Source organism: Leopardus geoffroyi, assembly GCF_018350155.1.
Source record: "Leopardus geoffroyi isolate Oge1 chromosome D3 unlocalized genomic scaffold, O.geoffroyi_Oge1_pat1.0 chrD3_random_Un_scaffold_47, whole genome shotgun sequence".
NCBI lineage: Eukaryota > Metazoa > Chordata > Mammalia > Carnivora > Felidae > Leopardus > Leopardus geoffroyi.
The window spans coordinates 144,505-169,532 of NW_025543559.1; the positions used below are offsets into that span (position 1 = coordinate 144,505).

Below are 25,028 nucleotides of genomic sequence, written 5' to 3' on the forward strand. Positions count from 1 at the left end.
GGCAAGCCTTAGGCATCTGAGACTTTCTGGAAACAGACCAATTCCCCACAGGTACATTAGGTTGCACACGGTTTATTAAAACTTGATTTGGTGAATCCAATTATGCTTAAAAAAGAAATGTCAATTGAGAAACAGACCAAGCACCGAGCAGATGTCCGAGGGGTGTGGCCTCTCTGAGAACACGCGTTAGCCATCCTTGGCTGTGCTCGCCCCATACCGAATGTTCCGGGGCTTGCAGGCCTTTCCACAGACCCGCCAGGTCCCACCGAATACCCTTGACTCTCCTACCGCTACACGCTCCTCCTTGAGGCCACTCTACCCTCCTCACTGCTGCCCTTAAGGTCCTTTCTTGTGTGTCACGTCGAGTGTTCTGAATGTAATTGTGACTTCACACTTTCCTCCTCGCCTTTTGCTGGCCGAGTCCTGCCACCTCCCAGGTGGGTGCTCTGCGGTACCGGGAGGGGTCTGTCCCCATGGCCCCTGCAGAGGGGCAGCAGGCGCATGCCCAAGAGGGGTTGTTGCCTCCTTCCTGATGATGTGGCTTCACTTGATGGTGTTTCTCAACATCTCTGACGTTCTGCTTTCTCTTCCCCCCCTGTCGCTTGAGTCCTCGGTGGGAAGAAGTGGCGTGGATTCTGCTGATTCTCCTGCTTGTCTTCCTGCGGCACCTTTCCCAGTCCTGACTTGAGGCCAGCGCTGTGTCCACACCACCCGGTGCGTGGGCAGATTTCAGCGGGAGCAGGGAGGCTCCATCCTGCCCAGCTTCGGTGCTTGCTGGCCCCCGTGCCCTGTCCCTTCTCGGTGCATCTTACCTGACTCCTCTTTGAAGAACATTCATCCGTGTCCTCCCCAGCCCCCTCCCCAGGGAGTCCAGGGGGTCTCCAGGTCCTCCACGTGCTGTACACGTAGTCTCTCATGATCTGCCTTTTACACTCATGATTTGGAACATCTTATGTGCTCTCAAACAGCATTCCAGGTGTCATTTTAATGGCCTCCTAGTATTTCACTTTGATCATCATTTTGGGTCGACTGACACATTTGACAAACACACCAGGCAAACTCAGTCTGTTTCCAAGAAGCTGGATGTGGTTTTCCTGTTCAATGCCGGATGACCTGAGACAACCAAGGAAGAGACGTGCTGCTTCCCAAAACACAGGGTCTCACATCCTCACGCCAGACTGTGCTTCTGCACCTGCCATTCCCCCCGATCTCAGGTACTAACCAAAATGGCCAGCTGCCTACACATTCCCGGCCACTCCCTACTCCTTTGGAAACAGTGCTAACAGGCAACAGAGTAACGTGCATGTAAGACAAGACAAAGAAGGAATCAAGGAGGATAGCCCCATCACATGCTTCCATAAAAGTCGAAAGAATTAAACCCTGGACGTTGAGGTAACCCCGCTGGTCAACACAAGATTCTAAGATCCTAAAACCTTGACATTGACACTTGGTCCTTAACTTGACTTGTAATTAATAAAAGTGGAATGAAGTTCAACGAAAACCAACGACCTGTCGATGCAGAGAGTCCTTCTTTGCGATCTCGTTTTCAAGTTTATCCTTGAGGTCGTGCAGAGAGGTGGCTTCCTGCTGTGCCCTGAGGCAGCGCTTCTCAAGGGTAGTGATCCTCTCTTGCATGTCTTCCTTCTGGGCCGTGGCCTACAGCAGGTATTTCAGAGGGAAAACAGGGAAAGAATCAGCGTACGACACATTAACACACTCCAGACACAAAAACCGGGCGAAGTCCTCATTTTCCAAACAAACAGAAAAGTAGCATCCTCGGGGCACCTGGGTGGCTCAGCCGGTGTCGCTTTGTGAGTTGGCGCCCCGCGTCAGGCTCTGTGCCGACAGTGCGGAGGCTGCTCGGGATTCTGACCAGTTACCCAGGCTTATTCTTTCCCATGTGTTCAACGACAAACGGATAATAGAGTCTCCCGGAAGTCACAACCTCGGTTGCCTCCGGACACCGTTGAGCTTTGCACACAACAGCGACTTGCCTCTGGAGGCACACACCATGAGACAACCATCCTTTTTCCGGGGAAAAGGTGGATGAAATCTCATCCAATGACCACAAAGTTGAGGCAGCAGTGTTAACAAATGGAAGCCAAACTCCACCTTTCATATAAGTGGAAGTCATCTTCTATAGCTTAACCCTGTAACAACATTGTATCCCATGCTATCTGACACTGCAAATGGAACCAGGACGTCCTGCCCTGCGTTTCTTGTCCACCACCCGAAGGATTCCTCCTCCAGCCCTCCGTGTTTACTAAGCAATTTATGTCAGCAGGCTCAAGAGTGAAAGTGATGAGTCCTAAGAAATGATTTTCTGAATTCTCTGCATATTGAACTCTGCTGAGGGGTCTCTCCCCACCTTTGCCAAACAACAACTTCACTGAACGGGTTATATAATTTCTGCAAATACTTTTGTTTTAAATTCTGACACGACCTCACCCACACTAAGGTACTAAACACACTGCTCGTGCACGTACACCCTCGAGGGTCTGACAGGGTCTTCCCGAGGTGGCACTGCCGGGCTGGGGGTGGGGTGTGCGGGGACTGTCTGCAAAGGGCAGCTCGCAGTGACAGGAGGAGGCACAGAGAAACCATCCTACCCTTACTAGTTTCTGTGACAATGATCAGATTCCCATCGACGACCACACGTGCAGAAGCGGCCGCACTCCTCCATGACCTTACACCAGGACCAGCGGGCTGCCCCTCGCTCACTCTGACCGCCACGACCAGGAGCACGGAACCCCCGGGAGGAGGGCAGGGCGGCAGAGGCGGCCGTGACGGCCCCTCGGCAGAGCCGCCCTCGCACGGTCGTGCCCCCGGAAGCGACCTGGCAGCACCACGCTGGTTCCTACGTGCCGAGTGTGTTCCCAAAACGGACCGAGAGCACGGCATGGGCCGAGCTCAGGTGGCCCACACTCCACACCCGAGGCCACTCCGCCGCCTGCCTGGCAGGCCTCTGCAGGGGAGAGCCCAGGGAGGACAGATGCCACCACGCAGACGGGGAGGCAGCCCGCCCAGGCCCCGGAGTCACGTCCCGTTCTGCTGCTACTTCTACCAAACTCCAAACGTTCAAAACCCGTGGGAGACGAAGGACACGCTGGGCAAGGCCGAACCAAACACCCCACGTTTGGCTCGACGACGGCGTGGCCACTTCAACTGACACTCACTTCACGGACATCTCTTTGTAATATGGTGTTCATTGCTTCCGAAAGGATGAGGTCTTTCCTGGAGACGTCTAGGTCCTCTTCCAGCTTGGCCACGAGAGTGCACAGGGTAGCCAGGAGCTCTTTCATCTGGCTCTGCACCTTTGAAACTCAGAAAGGGAAGCAACGTGTGAGGGCCCCCACTGCTAGTCTTCATATGTTGTTTTAAAAACAATGGATAAAAAGGAAACCCCCTCCAACCAAATCCTGGGATGAGGTCTGGAGCTGAACTCTGCGTGTGGCCCCTAATTCTTCTTCTACGAAACTACACCCCTCCAGTGCCACACGTAACTGCTCTCTTACCTGGAAAAACAAAGGGATTGAGTTTGTACACAGAGGTGTTTCGTTAGTCCTTACTATACAGTTACCCTAAGATCCCCTTCGCCTCAAATAACATGACAGAATGCTGGGAAGGGTTTTCACGGATGCTCCTGTTCACAAACTTGCCTGTTAACCGCTTTCAATTTTACATGGGAGACAAATCTTCCCCGAAAGAAATTACATTATGCAATTTGTACTAGCCAATCGATACACACAACATTGCCACCAACTACTGCTTTTTGACCATACAGACCTGTCTTCTTACAAGAATTCGAGAAGATGAAAAGGAAACTCCAGTCACACAAACACACAAAGTGTGCCCAGAACACACAGCATGTGCACAAATTGAGGACCGCCGTGGCTAGGCACACCGTTTCAGCCTCGGTCTTGTCCTTCTCCAATATGGAGTTGAGCACCTTGAGCACCTCCGCCTCACTGGACACGCCGGCCGGAGGCTTCGCCTGTCGCCGTATGACTGTTTTTTGAAGAGCTCTCTCGTGCCTGGAGACGAGCAACTCCAAATGTTCCAGCAGCAGCTGGCGGGAGAGGCAAAAGGAAAACCGTGTTTCAAGAACACCTTCAATTCCGGGCCTCAAGGTCACCAAATGCAAAACCAAGTCTGAATCCCTTCAATTCAGTTCCCAGGTAGGGAGCCACCCCCTCGAATGTGTTAAAATAGCCTTACTCCTCCTCACGGATCAAACAAGGTTTGAGAACAATAGGTCCCGGCCAACTCCACGGGGACACGTGGACAAGGGGAGCGAATGGTGTCCTGTGTTTAAAGACACTGGCAGTGCGCCTACTGACCCTGGTGTTGTTTCTCTCCGCCTTCAGGTTGGCGATCTCCTCCTCTCTCTGCACGAGCTGCTCCCTGCAGGTGTGGAGCTCTGCAGCGAGAGCTGCACACTCCTGGGGTCGGCGAGGGGACAAAAGTGGAGAGACACAGGGGGTCTTTACCAGAGCACACCAGGCCTCCGTGGCCCTCCAGAGTCCCAGCACCCACCACCCTCAAGTAGCATCACACACACCAGTCCCCTCCTCACCACCCACAGGAGTCCCGGGGATTTTCGGAGGGACCGACACTCAAGGGGACAGACATTTTCAGGTGCCTGGCAGGTCTAGGACTCAGGAACTCGGCTGACTCGGGAGCAACAGGCCGAGAAGCCTCCTGCCCGTCCCCGGCCTCTGGCCTCGTCTGGCAAGCAGGCTTGTGGAGCGGCAGTGGGGAAAGGCTGACGGTACTCAAAAGCTGCTGTCTTAGCCTGAACACCTGGCTCAATCAGACTCAACCATACCCAATGGACTTTTCACAAAGGATGGTAGGACTCTTGGCGAAAGGGCGAGTTTACGACTTCTTTCCTTAGTCAAGCAGGAAATCTTAGGGAGGGAGGGTTTCTGAGGAGAGTGATGCCAGGGCCCACCACCCCGCGTGGGGCTTCTCTCTCGCCAATACTGGGCGCCCGACCAGGACATGGCGTACAGGTGGGCTCCAAGGAGGTGGACGCACACTCTGCAGTCAGTCGAGCGCAGAGCCCGGTACAGGGCTCAATCCGTGAACCATGACATCATGACCTGAGCTGAAACCAAGAGTCAGACGCTTAACGCCCTGAGACACCCAGGCGCCCCAGAGCTTTTGTCTCTGTAGGACAAATGAGGGGATAAGGTTTACTTATCAACTGACATTCCAAAGAGAGAGTGGTTGATTTCAGCAATTCTAGAAAATCCAAGTACAAACTGGTGACATACTTCAAGTTCCTTCATAAATCAGCCCTTTCCAAATCAACGGGAATGTTACCACAGAACTGACCACGTTCCGGGCAATCTGACTTGACAAGGTGAACCCACAGAAGCCTATCTGATCCTTGATGTAGGACTGTGCAGGCCCATTTCTATGTGGGGATTTTTGTTCCAATAAATACATTGGAAACTTTTCTGGAGATGTGTGACGTTTGGCAAGACTGGCAGATGAGCTGAGCAGCTACGAAGTATCAAAACTAGTAAGTAAAAGGGAGGCCAGGAGTGCATGAAATATATGCAAAACTAGTAAGTGAAAGGGAGGCCAGGAGTGCATGAAATATACGCAGATAGTAGGCTATGAGAGCATTTCCTATCGGGAAAACATACACAAACCTACTCTCACAAGACAAAACGTATCATCTTGCACACAGAAACTGACCGTACCTACATGGTGCCATTTGCAGTCAAGAGAAAGGCAAACAAACGTGGAGACGCAGGATTAAGTCCTAACCGCATCACACGAGCTGTAGCAGACCCTGTCCTCTGGGGGAAGTGTGCACCACCTCCTGTTGCTATTGAGGTCCCCTCAAGTGTTGCACGAATCCACAAATCTGCTACTCGGCTCTTGGTAAGCACTTCCTTTCTCCAGTAAATCAAGCACCACAGGAAAAGTGATTTCTCAGGGTTCCTGCGTCATTTTCGCCGTGTTAAGGGCAATACCATGAACCTGAATTACAGCCTGGGACCCGTTTGAAGTGTCCCCAGGGATGCTGGACGTGCTCCCGCGATGCAGAGAAGACTCGTGGTATGACAAGAAAAGGCTGAATGGCCTGACATGTACCGAGGTCCACAGCTGCAGCTGCCAGCCGGCCAGCGTGAGGACCACGGAGGCACAAAGAAAGGGAAATTCTCGAAGCTCTCGTTGCAGCTACCCCAGCCCATGCAAAAACCTGGTGCTATTTGTGAGACATCTTTGTGTCTCGCGTGGAAGATGTGGCATCTCTGTGGATGTAGGACTGCTGTGAGACGGGCACACCTGCAGACTCAACTCAAACTGCAAGACAAGTGAAGACCTGACATCACGACGTAAGGCAGAAGGAAGGGAAGGATCGAAAACTGGCACATTTCACTGCAGGCACAGGATAGCTTGGTGCTTTTAGAAAGGGGTTTGGCTTTTAAAATGGTCCAGACGATAGGAGAAGCAGCTTCTACCACGAAGAGGAAGCACACGGTTTCCCAGACGCCCCAGAGAAGATTGCAGAGAAGAAGGAACTACCATCCACCGCATGTCGACCTCTCCAACACAAAAAGTGAAAGCCCAAGAAAATCAGTTGAGGAGACCATGGCTGCCTGCACAGGTTTTTCGTGCAGAAGGAGGTGCCCCGTCGGGGGGAAAATGCCACAAACGACATTTATTCACGAGAAAGACAAGTGAGCACCAAGATGTTGGGTGGGAAGGGGTGAAGCAGCTACCGACTGAGCGGATACAGGCGGGGGTGTGATCAGGGCGGCTGGCCCTGTGCAGGAAGCTCACCCCAGGGTCCTGAAGGCAACAAGTCCCAGTGGCCAGTGGTCTGGCTGCACAGCCAGAGCCCTTGCCCCGGACCAGTTCCATCCCGGCTCTGTCCCTCAACTCAGGAAGCACGCTGAAAGCAAGGGACTGTCCTCCAAAGTTCTTCTGACATCGGACAAAGTCCTGGCCACCCAGAACCCCACGGGTCACCACCAATCGTGTCTTGGCGGCTCACTCGCTCCGGAGCGCAGCGGGTCTCAGTCAGCCTGCGGACCAGGGGCCACGAGGATCTGTGAGGCTCATGACACAGGCACTTTACAAGAAGGACAGTCAATGCTACCAAAGAGAACCGCCACAGAGGGAACATTATGAAAGTCAGGAAGATGCCAAGGGACGTTACAAAACACTCTGGGAAAACCATCAAGCCCAACACAATCAAGAAATCCCTGCTAGAGATGACTGTCCATACGACGTGCGTGATTTCCAGGACCTATGACACAGCCAATCAGGAAACTCATGAATGAGACTGTGCATATGGCAAAAAGAAAAAGAAAAAGAGTTGGGGGATGCAGGGATTCAAAAGGCGTATCCTACAGAAGGTCACGCGCACAGAGAAAAGCCCAGAGGAGGTCACAGAAGAAGACAGCACAGAGAGGAGATCTGGCGAAGCAGACGGAGGGCGAGGAAGGCGGCATGGAAGTGTCATCGCTGGAAAGCACGCTGCCACCAGGAGTGATCCGGCAGAGTCTCGGCTCCTTTCCCACATGGACCCTTCCACGACAAGGGCGCTGGGACTAAAGCCAGCCAGCCGTCTACGGAAACATTGGCCAGGAACAGAAAGGCCCTTCTGGAAAGCTGCACAGACAGTGCCCGCCTCCACCCCCATACCGCCGGGCCCCAAGGCCCAAGCCTGCCCCAGCTAGCGGGTCCCCCCCACCCCATGCAGGTCTGCATATCAGCACATTTGTGAGGACCCACCCCCACTTTCCAGACAGCAAATCCTCACCAAGGTGCTCAGTGAACCACTTCGCCTGCCATGCACACGTCTGTGCGTGAAAATCGAGGGAGCATGCAGCCAGGCCGCCCGGGGCGCATGTGTGTCACCACCACCTAAGCGTTCATCAGGAGGAACATCGTGTGCGAGAACTGTGTGCACTCGGACAGCCTATCCTCACACGGGCATAAGGGCAGTAAGATCTGACAGAAAACGAATAACGTGTTGTTCCATAACCTGGCTTTCCAAACATGACATTTCCTTCTGGCAGGCCTCTCTCTGTCCCCGCCCAGAGAAGATGCCTCTCAGCCTACTATCACAGGCTGTCTTTGTAATGTAACAATGTGTCCAGGCTGTATTAGGAATAGGGCTGTAAAACTGCAGGCTAGCAAAGCTTTGTAACCATTCATTCCCCCGTGTATCTCCTAGGCCATGACGAAGCAATCGTACTGATTACACCAGGCCATCATGAAGCATTCACCCTTCACTGGTAACGCATGAATTGTGACATCCGTGAATACACAGGAATCTTTCCAATTCCTCCCATTCCGGACGCATAGTGCTAATGATACACGTAACAACAGCGTAGTGTGTCACCTGAGCCAGCACTGATGTGGGTTCTGATAGACAATTCATTCTAGAAACAAACGGAGAATACACTTAGGGATCAATACAGCGCAGAGCTGTGCACCTATTTCCCTGTGACGTAAAACTGTTTCTCTCGATTACTTGACTCGAAGAATAGAGTATATAACACATACAAGACACAGGTGCTAATGCACTGTTTTTGTTTCTACTCAGGTTACTGGACAACAGGAGAGTTTGAACAGTTAAGTGTTCTGGGGACCAAACGTTATACACGGATTTTCAATCGTGGGCAGGGTGGAACCCCGAACACCAAGTTGTTCCACGGTCAGCTCTACTCATCCTTGGGGAAGAACGAAGCAAGCACGACCTTTGTGAACAACAGAAAAGAGTAAACTAGAAATAGATTTTCTGTTTTAATTTTTTAATGTCATTCTTTATTTCTTAGAGACGGAGAGCAGCAGGGGACGGGCAGAGTGAGAGGGAGACAAGGAATTGAAAGCAGACTCCAGGCTCTGGGCTGTCAGCTCAGAGCCCGTCTCGGGGGTTACCTCGCCAAGAAAAAGTTCATGACGGGGCCAAAGTCAGCCGCTTAACTGACTGAGCAACCTAGGAGCAGAAAAGGAGAAGTTTAGACGGTCCTCGTACACAAGGCATACGTGTTTCCCCAAAGGAGTCAGTGACCAAGTTGCTCGGCAACACCCGGCACTAAGGGCCAGCAGGCAGGACACAGATTCAGAAAGAAAGGCCGTCTTCTCAGAGAGCGAGGCGTATTGTACACGGATGGGGCAGGACGCCAGCATCTCTGCACAGCAGGAAGCGCCCCCCGCCCCACAGCCAAGCTGCTGCGAGGTGAGTGGGGCCGGCGCAGGGAAGACCGCAGGACTCGGGCCCTCCCCGAGTCCACCCAAGTGATGACAGGGTACAGATCTCCAGAGACCTCACAGATGGCTTCTGAGACAGGCAAGCTCCACGCCACAGGACCCACGGACCAGCAGGGAGAGGGAAGAGCAGGAAAGAGGCAAAGCCATCTCCCTGGCTTCTGACCACCGGACCAGGGAGCAAGCTGCTCTGTTCCCAGGAGGAGGCACAGGTGTGGGGAGGAGGGTGGTGGCCCGTGTGGAGCTCAAGAGCCCACAGTCCGCCCAGATGGAGCTTCACTACGAGGTGCTTGGAGAGGCGTCCGGGAGACAGAGTGGGGTGCATGAACACAGGGCAGCCGAACCTCCCAAGGAAAACCGCCTCCCCGAGTCTGACCCACGCCGACCCATGGGACAAAACGGCCATCCTGCGGCCGCACTGTGCACACGTTCCTCCTATTCCACCGAACCACACACTCCCATGCCCTTCTATTGCTCTCCGTAAAACCACATACGTCTCTGGGCGAGGTAACTGCAGCACATAGCGTTCAGCACCTAGTACAGTGCCTGCCACGCTCTCCAGAACAGGTGAATGCTTTAGTGTACGCCTTGTACCCACACACGTAAATATTACACACGCTGCTTTTACACATTACGTAGTTCTGTAAAGGGTATAAAGACGCACACTGTCCTGTGCTTTATGTGATGGGTGATGTGAGGGGCTTGTACCTGTTGCCTAAAGCACGAATCTTAGAGCTCAACCCACACGTTAGAAGGAGCCACTCTACCCAATGACGTCCACACAGCATCCATTCTTGTCTCCTCCCCCAACCCACTATCCACACAGAACCAGCACCAGCTTTCAAAAAATTCAACAACATCATGCTGGTCCTTCCCCCTGAGGACACAACGACCCCAGGCCCTTATCTGAAAACCCAACTCCTTACGGGGTAGGTTCTGTCCCAACACCAGCTGCCAGTGCCTCACCTGGCTCCGCTTCCGCTTCCATCGCTCACAACAAAGCCAAGCTCCTCCTTGACCCCGGCCTTTGGCCTCGGAGTCAGACTGCTGGGAGAGTGCTCGGTCAGCCTCAGCTCCCGAGCGACCTCTCCGGAAAAGGCCTTTCCGGAAGCACAGTGCGCAAGTAAGCGACATTTCCTCCCAACCCCTTCACTCGTCCAGATACACTCTTCTCAGATGTGCCTCCACCACCGTCTCCGAGGAGCACAGCAGCCAGAGCCTGGCGACCACAATGGTGCAGAGTCACAAAAGGGCTCAACAAGGGTGGGTGGTTGTGTCTCTGCAGATGATTCGGGTGCACCAACACAGAAGCCCTTTTTGGGGGGGCTACACTGTACACATACAGACATCATAAGGACTCTAAACCCGTATCTTTCTATAATAACACTGAATGTAAATGGACCAAATGCACCAACCAAAAGACACAGGGTATCAGAATGGATAAAAAACCAAGACCCATCTATGTGCTGTCTACAAGAGACTCATTTTAGCCCTGAGGACACCTTTAGATTGAGAGTGAGGGGATGGAGAACTATTTATCATGCTACTGGAAGCCAAAAGAAAGCTGGAGTATCCATACTTATATCAGACAAACTAGACTTTCAATCAAAGGCTGTAACAAGAGATGAAGAAGGGCATTTTATAATAATTACAGGGCCTATCCATCAGGAAGAGCTAACAATTATAAATGTCTATGCGCCGAATACAGGAGCCCCCAAATATAGAAAACAATTCCTCATAAACATGAGCAACCTTATTGATAAGAATGTGGTCATTGCAGGGGACTTTAACACTCCACTTACAGAAATGGATAGATCATCTAGACACACGGTCAATAAAGAAACAAGGGCCCTGAACGATACATTGGATCAGATGGACTTGACACATCTATTTAGAACTCTGCATCCCAAAGCAACAGAATATACTTTCTTCTCGAGTGCACATGGAACTTTCTCCAAGATACGTCATATACTGGGTCACAAAACAGCCCTTCATAAGTATACAAGAATTGAAATTGTACCATGCATGCTGTCAGACCACAAGGCTATGAAGCTTGAAATGAACCACAGGAAAAAGTCTGGAAAACCTCCCAAAGCATGGAGGTTAAAGAACACCCTACTAAAGAATGAGTGGGTCGACCAGGCAATTGGAGAAGAAATTGACAAATATACGGAAACAAACGAAAAAGAAAATACAACAATCCAAACGCTTTGGGATGCAGCGAAGGCAGTCCTGAGAGGAAAATACGTTGCGATCCAGGCCTATCTCCAGAAACAAGAGAAATCCCAAATACAAAATCTAACAGCACACCTAAAGGAAATAGAAGCAGAACAGCAAAGGCAGCCTAAACCCAGCAGAAGAGGAGAAATAAGAAAGATCAGAGCAGAAATAAACAATACAGAATCTAAAAAAAACTGTAGAGCAGATCAACGAAACCAAGAGTTGGTTTTTTGAAAAGATAAACAAAATTGACAAACCTCTAGCCAGGCTTCTCACAAAGAAAAGGGAGATGACCCAAATAGATAAAATCATGAATGAAAATGGAATTATTACAACCAATCCCTCAGAGATACAAACAATTCTCAGGGAATACTATGAAAACTTATATGCCAACACATTGGACAACCTAGAACAAATGGACAAATTCCTAAACACGCACACTCTTCCAAAACTCAATCAGGAGGAAAGAGAAAGCTTGAGCAGACCCATCACCAGCGAAGAAATTGAATCGGTTATCAAAAATCTCCCAACAAATAAGAGTCCAGGACCAGATGGCTTCCCAGGGGAGTTCTACCAGACGTTTAAAGCAGAGATAATACCTATCCTTCTCAAGCTATGCCAAGAAATAGAAAGGGAAGGAAAACTTCCAGACTCATTCTATGAAGCCAGTATTACTTTGATTCCTAAACCAGACAGAGACCCAGTAAAAAAAGAGAGCTACAGGCCAATATCCCTGATGAAGATGGATGCAAGAATTCTCAATAAGATACTAGCAAATCGAATTCAACAGCATATAAAAAGAATTACCCACCATGATTAAGTGGGATTCATTCCTGGGATGCAGGGCTGGTTCAACATTCGCAAATCAATCAACGTGATACATCACAGTAAGGAAAGAAAAGATAAGAACCATATGAGCCTGTCAATCGATGCAGAAAAGGCCTTTGACAAAATTCAGCACCCTTTCCTAATAAAAACCCTGGAGAAAGTCGGGATAGAAGGAACATACTTAAAGATCATAAAAGCCATTTATGAAAAGCCCACAGCTAACATCATCCTCAATGGGGAAAAACTGAGAGCTTTTTCCCTGAGATCGGGAACGCGACGGGGATGCCCACTCTCAACGCTGTTGTTTAACATAGTGTTGGAAGTTCTAGCATCAGCAATCAGACAACAAAAGGAAATCAAAGGCATCCAAATTGGCAAAGATGAAGTCAAGCTTTCCCTTTGTGCAGATGACATGATACTATACATGGAAAATCTGATAGACTCCCCCAAAAGTCTGCTAGGACTGATACCTGAATTCGGCAAAGTTGCAGGATGCAAAATCAATGTACAGAAATCAGTTGCATTCTTATACACTAACAATGAAGCAACGGAAAGACAAATAAAGAAGCTGATCCCATTCACAATTGCACCAAGAAGCATAAAATACCTAGGAATAACTCTAACCAAAGATGTAAAAGATCTGTATGCTGAAAACTATAGAAAGCTTATGAAGGTAATTGAAGAAGATATGAAGAAATGGAAAGACATTCCGTGCTCATGGATTGGAAGAATAAATATTGTCAAAGTGTCAATACTACCCAAAGCTATCTACACATTCAATGCAATCCCAATGAAAATTGCAGCAGCATTCTTCTCGAAACTAGAACAAGCAATCCTAAAATTCATATGGAACCACAAAAGGCCCCGAATGGCCAAAGTAATTTTGAAGAAGAAGACCAGAGCAGGAGGCATCACAATCCCAGACTTTAGCCTCAACTACAAAGCTGTCATCATGAAGACAGCATGGTACTGGCACAAAAACAGACACATAGACCAATGGGATAGAAAAGAAACCCCAGAACTAGACCCACAGATGTATGGCCAACTCATCTTTGACAAAGCAGGGAAGAACATCCAATGGAAAAAAGACAGTCTCTTTAACAAATGGTGCTGGGAGAACTGGACAGCAACATGCAGAAGGTTGAAACTAGACCACTTTCTCACACCATTCACAAAAATAAACTCAAAATGGATAAAGGACCTGAATGTGAGACAGGAAACCATCAAAACCCTAGAGGAGAAAGCAGGAAAAGACCTCTCTGACCTCAGCCGTAGCTATCTCTTACTCGACACATCCCCAAAGGTGAGGGAATGAAAAGCAAAAATGAATTACTGGGGCCTTATGAAGATAAAAAGCTTCTGCACAGCAAAGGAAACAACCAACAAAACTAAAAGGCAAACAACGGAATGGGAAAAGATATTTGCAAATGACATATCGGACAAAGGGCTAGTATCCAAAATCTATAAAGCGCTCACCAAACTCCACACCCAAAAAACAAATAACCCAGTGAACAAATGGGCAGAAAACATGAACAGACACTTCTCTAAAGAAGACATCCGGATGGCCAACAGGCACATGTAAAGATGCTCAACGTCGCTCCTCATCAGGGAAATACAAATCAAAACCACACTCAGATATCACCTCACGCCAGTCAGAGTGGCCAAAATGAACAAATCAAGAGACTATAGATGCTGGAGAGGATGTGGAGAAACGGGAACTCTCTTGCACTGTTGGTGGGAATGCAAATTGGTGCAGCCACTCTGGAAAACAGTGTGGAGGTTCCTCAAAAAATTAAAAATACACCTACCCTAGGACCCAGCAATAGCACTGCTAGGAATTTACCCAAGGGATACAGGAGTACTGATGCATAGGGGCACTTGTACCCCAATGTTTATAGCAGCACTCTCAACAATAGCCAAATGATGGAAAGAGCCTAAATGTCCATCAACTGATGAATGGATAAAGAAATTGTGGTTTATATACACAATGGAGTACTACCTGGCAATGAGAAAGAATGAAATATGGCCCTTTGTAGCAACATGGATGGAACTGGAGAGTGTGATGCTAAGTGAAATAAGCCATACAGAGAAAGACAGATACCATATGGTTTCACTCTTAGGTGGATCCTGAGAAACTTAAGAGAAACCCATGGGGGACAGGAAGAAAAAAAAAAAAAAAAAAAAAAGGAGGTTAGAGTGGGAGAGAGCCAAAGCATAAGAGCCTCTTAAAAACTGAGAACAAACGGGGTTGATGGGGGGTGGGAGGGAGGGGAGGGTGGGTGATGGGTAATGAGGAGGGCACCTTTTGGGATGAGCACTGGGTGTTGTATGGAAAGCAATTTGACAATAAATTTCATATGTTGAAAAAAATAAATAAACATAAAAAATTCCACAACATCATGCCGGTCCTTCCCCCTGAGGACACAACGACCCCAGGCCCTTATCTGAAAACCCAACTCCTTACGGGGTAGGTTCTGTCCCAACACCAGCTGCCCGGTGCCTCACCTGGCTCCGCTTCCGCTTCCATCGCTCACAACAAAGCCAAGCTCCTCCTTGACCCCAGCCTTTGGCCTCGGAGTCAGACTGCTGGGAGAGTGCTCGGTCAGCCTCAGCTCCCCAGCGACCTCTCCGGAAAAGGCCCTTCCGGAAGCACAGTGCACAAGTAAGCGACATTTCCTCCTAACCCCTTCGCTCGTCCAGATACACTCTTCTCAGATGTGCCTCCACCACCGTCTCCGAGGAGCACAGCAGCCAGAGCCTGGCGACCACAATGGGGCAGAGTCACAAAAGGGCTCAACAAGGGTGGGTGGTTGTGTCTCTGCAGATGATTCGGGTGCACCAACACAGAAGCCCTTTTTGGGGGGGCTACCCTGTACGCTTGAGGGGCATCCCGCCCCCAGCCTGCTTCAGATTCTGGCTCTCCCTCTGTCTGCCCCTCCCCTGGCCACACTCTCTGTCTCTCTAAATAGTAAATAAACATTACGAAAATTAGAAAACAAACCACACCGATCAAACACTCCCAGAATAACTGTCACTTAAGCGATCCACTTCATCTCGTTGCCCTGCCATAGCCAGCCCGTCATCACAAAGCCTGCCCTGGGCAGGCACCTGACAGGGGAGGAGGGCGGCCATGGCAGTGGGGGATAGGGAGCTGGGAGGCTGACACCATCACCACCCCATGGACGCTGGCTGAGCGTGGGCAAACTGGATGGTCATTTTAGAAGAACGACGGGTACTAGGCAAGGACTACTGGGTTTCGTTTTCTCCTGTAACAAATGCTGATGACCAAAATGTTTACTACGACTTCTCAGTCTTCCCTGGCTTGCTCTTATACATGTGAGTAGCCTGTTAATCAACACATCATGAACTAGGAAAGATGAGTTCAATTTGAAGCATGTTTGAAGGCATCAAGGAGACCCCGAGGCAGTCACCACTGGAAGGACTGAGACCCCAACAAAAGGGAAGCCCGCTGAGCCAACTCTAATGTTCAGAGTCCTCTCTCTCCCTCAAGACATGTGAGGATTCTGAATTTCCTCAGGGATTGGAGGCAATATACCAACGAGCTGCAAAGGAAACCTAACAGAAAGGCCAGCAGAAAGTCGCAGCTAACCGAGCTCTGGACAGCACAGGGAGGCACAGAAAATGAGCCCGGCACTCGGCAAGCACTGCCTGAGAAGCTGACCCTTCCATCATGTCATTGTGCTGTGGACAAAATAACTGGGCTTTGGGACCTACCATCAAGAACGGGTCCTCGGAAACACTCCAGGCCTCCAAATGGAGAGCCTGGAGGTCTACACGGGAGTGGGGGACAGCGTGAGCCCAGCTCACACTGCACCTTACAAAGACTGAGCCCCAGTCTCAACTCACTCACGCCTGAGTGGGCCCAATAACCGCCGCACTCGGGGTGTGTGGGATGAAATGCTGAAGGAATACAACCACACGAAGAGCCTCTATGCTTCTCCATACAGTCCAGCAGAAAAATAAAAACAAAGAAGAAATGAAAAGACAAGATAAGACAAGACAAAAAAAAGACAGAAAAGAAAAGAAAAAAGAAGAAAAAAGAAAGAAAAGAAAAGAAAAGAAAAAAATGAAAAGGAAACGAAATGAAGGGAAAGGAAAGGCAAGGAAATGAAAGGAAACGAAAGGAAAGGAAAGGAAGGGAAAGGCAAGGCAAGGCAAGGCAAGGCAAGGCAAGGCAAGGCCAGGAAATGAAAGGAATGCCTGGGTGGCTCAGTCGGGGAAGCATCCCACTTTGGTTCATGTCATGATCTGACGCTTTATAGTTTGAGTCCCGCATCGGGCTCTGTGGTGACAGTGAAGAGCCTGGAGCCTGCTTTGGATTCTGTGTCTCCCACTTTGTCTCCCCCTCCCCTGCTCAAGTTTTGTCTCTCTCTCTCTCTCTCTCTCTCTCTCAAAAGTAAATAATATTAACAAAAAAATTCTTTTAATAAGAAAAGGAAAGAAACAAACAAGCAAACAAAAAAAGAGAGGCACCTGGATAGCTCAGTCTACTCGTTTAAGTGACCAACACTTGGTTTCGGCTCACGATTGTGAGTTTGAGCCCTGTGTTGGGCTCTCTACTGACAGAAAAGAGCCTCTCCTCAACAGTGTCTCTCTCTCCCCCGTCCTCTACCCCCACCCCTGCTCTCACTTTCTTTCTCCCTCAAAATAAATAGATAAACATAAAAAAAACAACAGGTTTTACATCATAACGACCCAAAGAAGAAAGAAGAGAAACAGACCAAGAGGAGACACATAGACTGGAGTTATTGGATGCAAAAGTCAACTGTCCAAAAACCATTCTTGACAAATGGGAAATTTTCAGAGACTCAAAACAGATTCTCAAACTGCAAATTATCAGAGCTAAACTTAAGATCTCCAGGTGCCTGGGTGGCTCAGTTGGTTAAGCATCTGACTTCAGCTCAGGTCATGATCTCGTGATTCGGGAGTTTGAGCCCCGCGTTGGGCTCTGTGCTGACAGTGCAGAGCCTAGAGCCTGCTTCGGCATCTGTGTCTCCCTCTCTCTCTGTTCTTCCCTTGCTCCCAGTCTGTCTAGCTCTCTAACATAATTAAAAGACTAAAAAATCTTGTCAATGGCATTAAGAACTCAGTCTGTGGGTTTCACATCAGACTAGACACAGGTGAATAGACTCAGTGAACTGAAAGATAGGTAGGTAAAAATATATCTAGACCATACACAGAGAAAACGTCCAGAAAATACAGAAGCCCAAAAGACACAGAAGATATGGTACAAAGGTCCAATAGGAACCCACAAAGTAGAGGAAACACAGAATGGGTAGTACCACTTCGCTACAAAGATAAGAATCAAAACTGATAAAAGAACCATGAGAGTGACTCCACAAAGAACACCCGAGGCAAAAAGATGTTAACAGTCACGAGAGGACAAAGATACCGCCTTCCATGGGACAACAACAACAACACTACCAGCTGACTCTTCAAGAAAAGCAAATGAAGCCAGATGATGGATTGGCATGTATGAAAGGTGAACTAAAATAGCCACCAACCTGGAAGTCTTTACCTAACAGAAACATTCTTCACAGTGAAGGCAAAGTAAAGATGTTTTTCAGGCAAAACAGAAGCAAAAACAAAAATAAAAACAGAAACAACAAACAAAAACACACACACACACACACACACACAAACCATGACGACACATCAACTACAGACACAAACTAAAATCAATATTAAAGCAGCTTGTTGCAGAAAAGAAATGTAGTCTCTGAAAGAAATATGAAAAAACAAGGCTTGCAGAACAACGTCACAACAGAAAGGGTAACTATGAGAACAAACCTTCACAAGCATTAAGTGCACGAAACAATGACAACAACGCCAAAATCCATCTAAGACTTAAAAATATGAGCCAACAAAAGGTGAAGAGGAGTTCAGTGTGGTTCAAGTGTCAAAGAAAAGAGCAGGGGCGCCTGGGTAGCTCAGTCAGTTGAGTGTCCGACTTTGGCTCAGGTCGCGATCTCACGGTTTGTGAGTTGGAGACCCGCGTCAGACTCTGTGCTGATGACTCAGAGCCTGGAGCCTGCTTCAGCTTCTGTGTCTCCCTTTCTGCTCTGCCCCTCACCCGATTGTATTATGTCTCTCTCAAAATACAAATAAATCTTAAAGCAAAGAAAAGACAAAAGGAGAGAGCAGTGTCTGGGAAGCAGTACAAGTCCTGAATCAGGCAGGGGTCAGTTTAAAATGCACCTGCCTCTAGAAATAGATATATTCCAACTACCTAACAGATCAGTGTACAATTAAAAACTCCCTCCTACTTCTAAAGGAAGGCTAGAGACCAAAAGAACACAGAACAGCTGGGACAAAGAAGAATAAAGATCTTGCCCTAAGCCAATGCCAATGCCAACGCCAATGCCACGCTTCTACACGGTGTTGTTCTGAAAATGTACGTATTTTTTGCATGAAAGGTATGAGTACGTTAATCTGTACTAATTTATTGTCTTTAAGTGGATGCATCACATCTGAGATGCTCGGATTTGGCTTGGTTTCCTTAATGTTTGTTTTTGAGAGAGAGACACAGGGCACGTGAGGGGAGGGGAAGAGGGAGATGGACACAGAGAATCTGACACAAGTCCAGGCTGGCAGCTGGCAGCACAGAGCCCCACATGGGGCTCTAAACCATCAACTGTGAGATCGCCACCTGAGCCAGAGTCGGACCCTTAACACAGAGAGCCACCCAGGCGCCCGCTTCAATTCTCGGTTCAACCTCACCACAGTAGAGATCAAGAGACACAACCCCCACACTCGAAGGCTCTCTGGGGCCCTCAATAATCCCCTGATGTCCAAGTGTCCCGACACCACCGAGTCTGAGAAACACTGACCCAGGGAACAAAGGACACTCTCCCCTTCTTCTCATCAACTTCCCAATTTCTATAGGGTTTCCCCAGCTCACCAAACTCTCTAGGGCCTGGCCCACAGGACGCAAGGGCCTAAGGCGGCCTTTGTTCGTGGCAGCCGCCTCGGGGGACAGAACGTGTGCAGCCTGTGCGGGGTCAGGGGACGGACAAGGCGGGAAGGTCTCCGACAGCCTCTGCGAGGGCGGGCGGCACACTCCTCCTTACACGACAGCCGCGGCTGAGGCGGGCACCCGGAGAACCTCCCAGAAGCCACTACCGGCAGGGAGAAGGGCCCTTACCGCCTGCCGAGCGGTTAAGCCAGCACTGCCACGGGAGGCGCCCCCCCCACACACCCCACCGCCACAGAGCGGCCACCACGACTCCCGGGAGCCTGCGGGCGTCCACACGGACAGGCCGGCCTTCCTCCCGAGGGGGGCCAAACGCTGTCCCCCAAGTGAGCAGAACCAGGGCGCCCCGAACCACCCGGCCTCTCACGGCTGGCACTGCGGCCTCTGCGGGAGTCCGAGCGGCGCCGGGTCCACCAGAACTCACCTGCCTCGAACGGGACGGTCTTGGGAGAAACAGGGGCCCCAGGGCGACATCCTCGTAGGTGGAAGACTTCTAGCAAGGGAGAAGCCGGAGGCTCAGAAGAGCACCGCCCTCGCCCTCCACAGCGCATGCGGGCTCCCGCCGCCTTCAAGAACCTGCCGGCCTCCCGCCCACCTCTCCGCCTGGCAAATGCTCTGTGGCGCCAGCACCAACGGAACCCACTGCGTCAGGGAGGAAAGACTACCGGGTGGGACGCTGCACCGGCAGAGAATCCTCAACACGCACCCGCCCAGACGCACTGGGTTACAACGTCAGAGGCGAACCCGATCTCAGCTGCGGACCTTGGGCGATGGACACACATCAGCACAGGTTTGGGGCTGTGACAAAGGCCTCGCCCTGGTGGGGGTTTCGGATACCTGCTCAGGGGAGAGGCTGGGCCTCAGTAAGGGCAGGTATGTGTGTGAAATCTCTGGAGCTTCCTGTCACATTTGCTGAAACTGCTCTAGAAAAGTAGCCAAGAAGCCAAAACCACCCCCAAAAATATGCATGGGCGGGCCTCCGTGCAATCATAACCCAAGTCTGTGCTCTTGCCAAGCCCCTCCCCCACCCCCCTCCTCGGCCACCGACGGGGGCTCGGGAGCCTGTAAGAGCCCCGATGCCGTTGATGGGCCACGTTTGGGCCAGCTTCGGGACACCCTGGGCTACGTTGCAGCCTCGCTGCTCCTGATTGTCCATGTTTCCCAAAGCGCAAACCCCCCCACCCCTTGTCGCTTTTGGAGGACACACTGTGTCCCAGCAAAGCAGCAGTGCTGACTGCCCGCCCACAGGCACACTCTGATCCGTGTGAGGTGGCATCTCAGTGTGGTTTTGATTCGTAGTCCCCTGATGAGGAGTGACTTTGAGCATCTTTTCTTTTTTCTTGTATTCCATATAATTTATCATCAAATTGGTTTCCATTCAACACCCAGTGCTCATCCCCACAGGTGCCCTCCTCAATGGCCATCACCCACTTTCCCCTCTCCCCCACCCCCCATCAACCCTCAGTTCGTTCTCAGTATTTAAGAGTCCCTTATGGTATGCCTCCTTCCCTCTCCGCAACTCGTTTCCCCCTTTCCCCTCCCCTCTGGTCTCCTGTGAAGTTTCTCAGGATCCACGTATGCATGAAAACATATGGTATCTGTCTTTCTCTGCCTGACTCATTTCACTTGGCAGAACACCCTGCACTTCCTTCCACGTTGCTACAAATGGCCAGATCTCATCTTTTCTCATTGCCAAGTAGTATTCCATTGTATATAGAAACCTCATCTTCCGTATCCATTTGTCCATCGACGGGCATTTAGGCTCTTTCCAGCATGTGGCTATTGTTGAAAACGCTGCTATAAACATTGGGGTACGAGTCCCCTGTGCATCAGCACTCCTGAATCCCCTGAATTCTAGCAGTGCTATTGCTGCGTCATAGGGTAGATCTATTTTTAACGTAGTGAGGAACCTCCACACTGTTTCCAGAGCGGCTGCACCAGTTTTTCTTCCCACCAACAATGCAAGAGGCTTCCTGTTTCTCCTATCCTCTTCAGCATCTGTTTTGTCCTGATTTGTTCATTTCTGCCACTCTGACCGATGTGAAGTGGAATCTCAGTGTGGTTTAGGTTTGTATTTCTCTGATGAGGAGTGACGCTGAGTATCTTGTCATATGTCTCTTGGTCATCTGGATGTCTTCTTTCGAAAAGTACCTATTCGTGTCTTGTGCCCATTTCATCACCCGATTATTTGTTTTCAGGTGTGGCGTTTGGTGAGTTCTTTATAGGTGTTTGGATACTAGCCCTGTGTCTGATACGTCAATTGCAAATACCTTTTCCCATTTCATCTGTTGTCTTTTTGTTTTGTTGCTTGTTTCCTTTGCAGTGCAGAGGGTGTTTATCTTGATAGGGTCCCAATAGTTCATTTTCGCTTTTAATTCCCTCGCCTCTGGAGACGTGTCACGTAAGAAATTGCCACAGCTGAGGTCGGAGAGGTTCCGTCCTGCTTTCTCCTCTCGGGTTTTAAAGGTTTCGTGTCTCACATTCAGGTCCTTTCTCCACTTTGAGTCCATTTTTGTGTATGCTGTAAGAAAGTGATCTAGTTTCATTCTTCTGCATGTTGCTGTCCAGTTCTCCCAGCACCAGTGGTTAAAGAGTCTGGTTTTTCTCCATTGGATACTCTTTCGTGCTTTGTGGAAGATTAGTGGGCCGGGCCATACATTTGTGGGTCTGAATCTGGGTTCTCTGTTCTGTTCCATTATCCTATGTGTCTGTTTGTGTGCCCATACACACTGTCTTGATGATAACAGGTTTGTAGCAGAGGCTACATTCTGGGACTGTGATGCCTCCTGCTTTGGTTTTCTTGTTGAATATTACTTTGTATATTCGGGGTCTTTTGTGCTTCCATACACATGTTAACATTATTTGTTCTAGCTTTGAAAAGAATGGTGGCACAATTATGATGGGGATTGCATTGAAGGTGTTTGCCTTTCTCTTGACTGCAAATGGCACCATGTACCTACTACGGTCAGTTTCTGTGTGCAAAATGATACGTTTTATCTTGTTAGAGTAGGTTTTCCGGATAGGAAATGCTCTAATAGCCTACTATCTGCGTATATTTCATGCACTCCTGGCCTGGGGGCTCCGGGGTGGGTTTGCACCAGGTGAGGCAGACCGGAGGGAAGGGCCTGGTGGCTGGCTGCGCTGGCCCTAGGGCTGGGGAGGAGGCCCTGAGAACCTGGTGGGGCGGGCCCGGAAGGCAGGAGCGGCCTGATGCCCCAAGCTGGCTCCACCGACTTCCCAGTGAGCGGCCCAGCGTGGTGTGGTGCGGGGCTGCGAGGTGCCTTGCGGTGCGGTTCAGGATGGAAGCGGAGGCGGGCGTGGGGCCAAGCCGGGAGCAGCCTGCAAGAGTCCCGGGTTTGGAGAACGCCCGGGCTTGCGCCACAGCGCGTTGCCAGGGTCCTCTTGTGCGGCCTCTGCCATCCGCCCGGGCCCGGGGCCCGCTCGGAGGGCGGCAGCAGGGTGGCAGGCAGGCTGGCAGGCAGGCAGGCAGGCAGGCAGGCGCGTGCATGGGTGAAACGTGGCACCCGCTTGGCTTGGGACGCGTGGAGCAAGCTCTTGAAGCGCCCAGCGGCAGCCACTGGCCTCTTAGGCCTTAGTGGCCTGAACGCGCCCGACCCTGTCTTCTCTGGGAAGCTAAGCAGGGTCGGGCCTGGTTAGCACTTGGATGGGAGACGGCCTGGGAATACCGGGTGCTGTAGGCTTTTGCCTTTTAAGCCTTTGGCCTCCTTCCCCTCTCCTTTGGCGCCCGCGGCCCCTCCCCCCTCCCTGCCTGTGTCCCTGTCTCCCCAGGGAGGGCCGCTGCTGGGGCCAAACACACCCCAGCCACTGCTCCCTCAGAGCCTCCCGGGCCAGCAAGGCTGCTGTGCCTGGTTGGCCCCGCCCCGCCTCGCCGCCCCCCCCCACCCCCAAGCCCGCACACCCCATGGCACTTGAAAGGGGCGCGCACCCAACTCCGGGTACCCGGCCAAATCCCACTGCAGCCACTGGAAGCCACAGCCCAGCTTTGCACCTTTCCTGACACACCACCCAAACCAGCACCCGCTCCGGGGGAGGGGGGGGTGGTGGTGCGGTGTGGGCGGAACCGGAGGCTGGCCCCTGGGGGCTGGAGGGTGGGGGCTGGGTGGGTGGATACAAGACCCTAGGAGCGGGCTGGAGGGGCAGCGCGAGCCCAGACTCCGCATCCGCCACAGGCCTGGGCTCCCTGGGTCCTGGACCTCTTCCCTCCCTCGAGCCCTCATCCCCAGGTCCCCTGGCATTTCAGGAGGCCCAGCTAGGGCAGCGGACTCGGGGCTGGTGGTGTTGTCTGGGGGCGCTGGGGGCTCCGGGGTGGGTTTGCACCAGGTGGGGCGGGCGGTAGGGAAAGGCCGGGGGCGGGGGGAGCGTGGGGTGCTGGTTGCGCTTGCCCTGGGGCTGGGGAGGAGGCGCTGAGAACCCAGTGGTGGGGGCCCGGAAGGCACGGCCCGCCAGGTGCCCCACGCTGGCTTCCACCCTCTTCCCAGTGAGCGGCCCGACGTGGTGCCGTGCCGTGCGGTGCGGTGCGGTGCGGTGCGGTGCCGGTTGGAAGCGGAGGCGGGCGTGGGGCCAAGCCGGGAGCAGCCTTCAAGAATCCCGGGATCGGTGAAGGCCGGGGCTTGGGCCACAGCGCGTTGCCAGGGTCCTCTGGCGCCGCCTCCGCCACCCGCCCGCGCGCGCGGCGGAGGGCGGCGGCAGCCAGGCAAGCAGGCAGGCAGGCAGGAAGGCGCGTGCATGGGTGAAGCGCGGCAGCCGCTGGGCTTGGGACGCGTGGAGCAGGCTCTTGAGGCGCCCAGCGGCAGCCGCTGGAGTCTAAGGCCATACCACCCTGAACGCGCCAGATCTCTTCTGATCTAGGAAGCTAAGCAGGGTCGGGCCTGGTTAGTACTTGGATGGGAGACCGCCTGGGAATACCGGGTGCTGTAGGCTTTTGCCTCTTGCCCTGTGCCTTTTTCTTTTGCCTCTGACCTCCTTGACCTCTCTTAGGCGCCCGCCGCCCCTCCCCCCTCCCTCCGTGTGTCCCTCTCTCCCCGGGGAGCGCGGCTCCTGGGGCCAAACACACCCCAGCCACTGCTCCCTCAGCCCCTCAGGGATCCTCAAAGCGGCCTGGCCTGGCCTGGCCTGGCCTGGCCCCGCCTGGCCCCGCCCCGCCCCCCCAGCCCTCAACCCCAGGGCACTTGACAAGGAGCATGCTCCCAGCTCCCCGCACCAGGCCAAATCCCACTGCACCATCTGGAAGCCACGCCCCAGCTGTGCACCTTTCCTGACACACCACCCACACCGGCACCCCACCCGCACGGAGGGGTCTGACTGTCTTTAATTGCATGTCACTTATAAATGTAGACAAAATAATTTAATAAATATATAAATTTAATAAATATAAATATATATATGAAAAAATTCACCCTTGGGGTACCTGGGTGGCTCAGTCAGTTAAGCACCCAACTTCAGCTCAGGTCATGATCTCATGGTTCCTGAATCTGAGCCCTAAATCAGGCTGTGCATGGACAGTGTGGAGCCTGCTTGGGATTCCTTCTCTCCTCTCTCTGCCCGTGTCTCTCTCTCTCTCTCAAAAATAGATACTTAAAAGGGGCGCCTGGGTGGCTCAGTCGGTTGAGCATCCGACTTCGGCTCAGGTCATGATCTCGCGGTCCGTGAGTTCGAGCCCCGCACTGGGCTCTGTGCTGACAGCTCAGAGCCTGGAGACTGTTTCAGATTCTGTGTCTCCCTC

General features: G+C 51.5%; 1 protein-coding gene and 1 pseudogene across 1 annotated transcript; one reads left to right on the forward strand and one right to left on the reverse strand.

Moving 5' to 3' along the window:
• Positions 1–983: 983 nt before the first annotated feature.
• On the reverse strand, positions 984–20,441 carry LOC123595684 (liprin-alpha-3-like). The gene is made up of 9 exons (XM_045473357.1): positions 20,330–20,441; positions 19,951–19,979; positions 19,710–19,778; positions 4,341–4,442; positions 3,959–4,069; positions 3,177–3,314; positions 1,510–1,656; positions 1,223–1,279; positions 984–1,113 (listed from the first exon to the last, which is right to left on the reverse strand). The coding sequence occupies exons 1-9, from the start codon at positions 20,439–20,441 to the stop codon at positions 1,099–1,101; spliced, it is 780 nt and encodes a 259-aa protein (XP_045329313.1). The 3' UTR covers positions 984–1,098.
• Positions 20,442–24,107: 3,666 nt separating this feature from the next.
• On the forward strand, positions 24,108–24,226 carry LOC123595685 (annotated as a pseudogene).
• The last annotated feature ends 802 nt before the right edge of the window (positions 24,227–25,028 follow it).

Excerpts from the sequence above, each read along its gene's own strand:
- LOC123595684 (XM_045473357.1), bottom strand. The coding sequence starts at position 20,441 with ATGGACAATCAGGAGCAGCGAGGCTGCAACGTAGCCCAGGGTGTCCCG. Across the intron at positions 19,980-20,329 it reads AGGCTCCCGAGCCCCCGTCG|GATTCTCTGCCGGTGCAGCG; the intron begins GTGGCCGAGGAG and ends GTGCGTGTTGAG. Across the intron at positions 19,779-19,950 it reads CCGGTGCAGCGTCCCACCCG|AAGTCTTCCACCTACGAGGA; the intron begins GTAGTCTTTCCT and ends CTCCCTTGCTAG.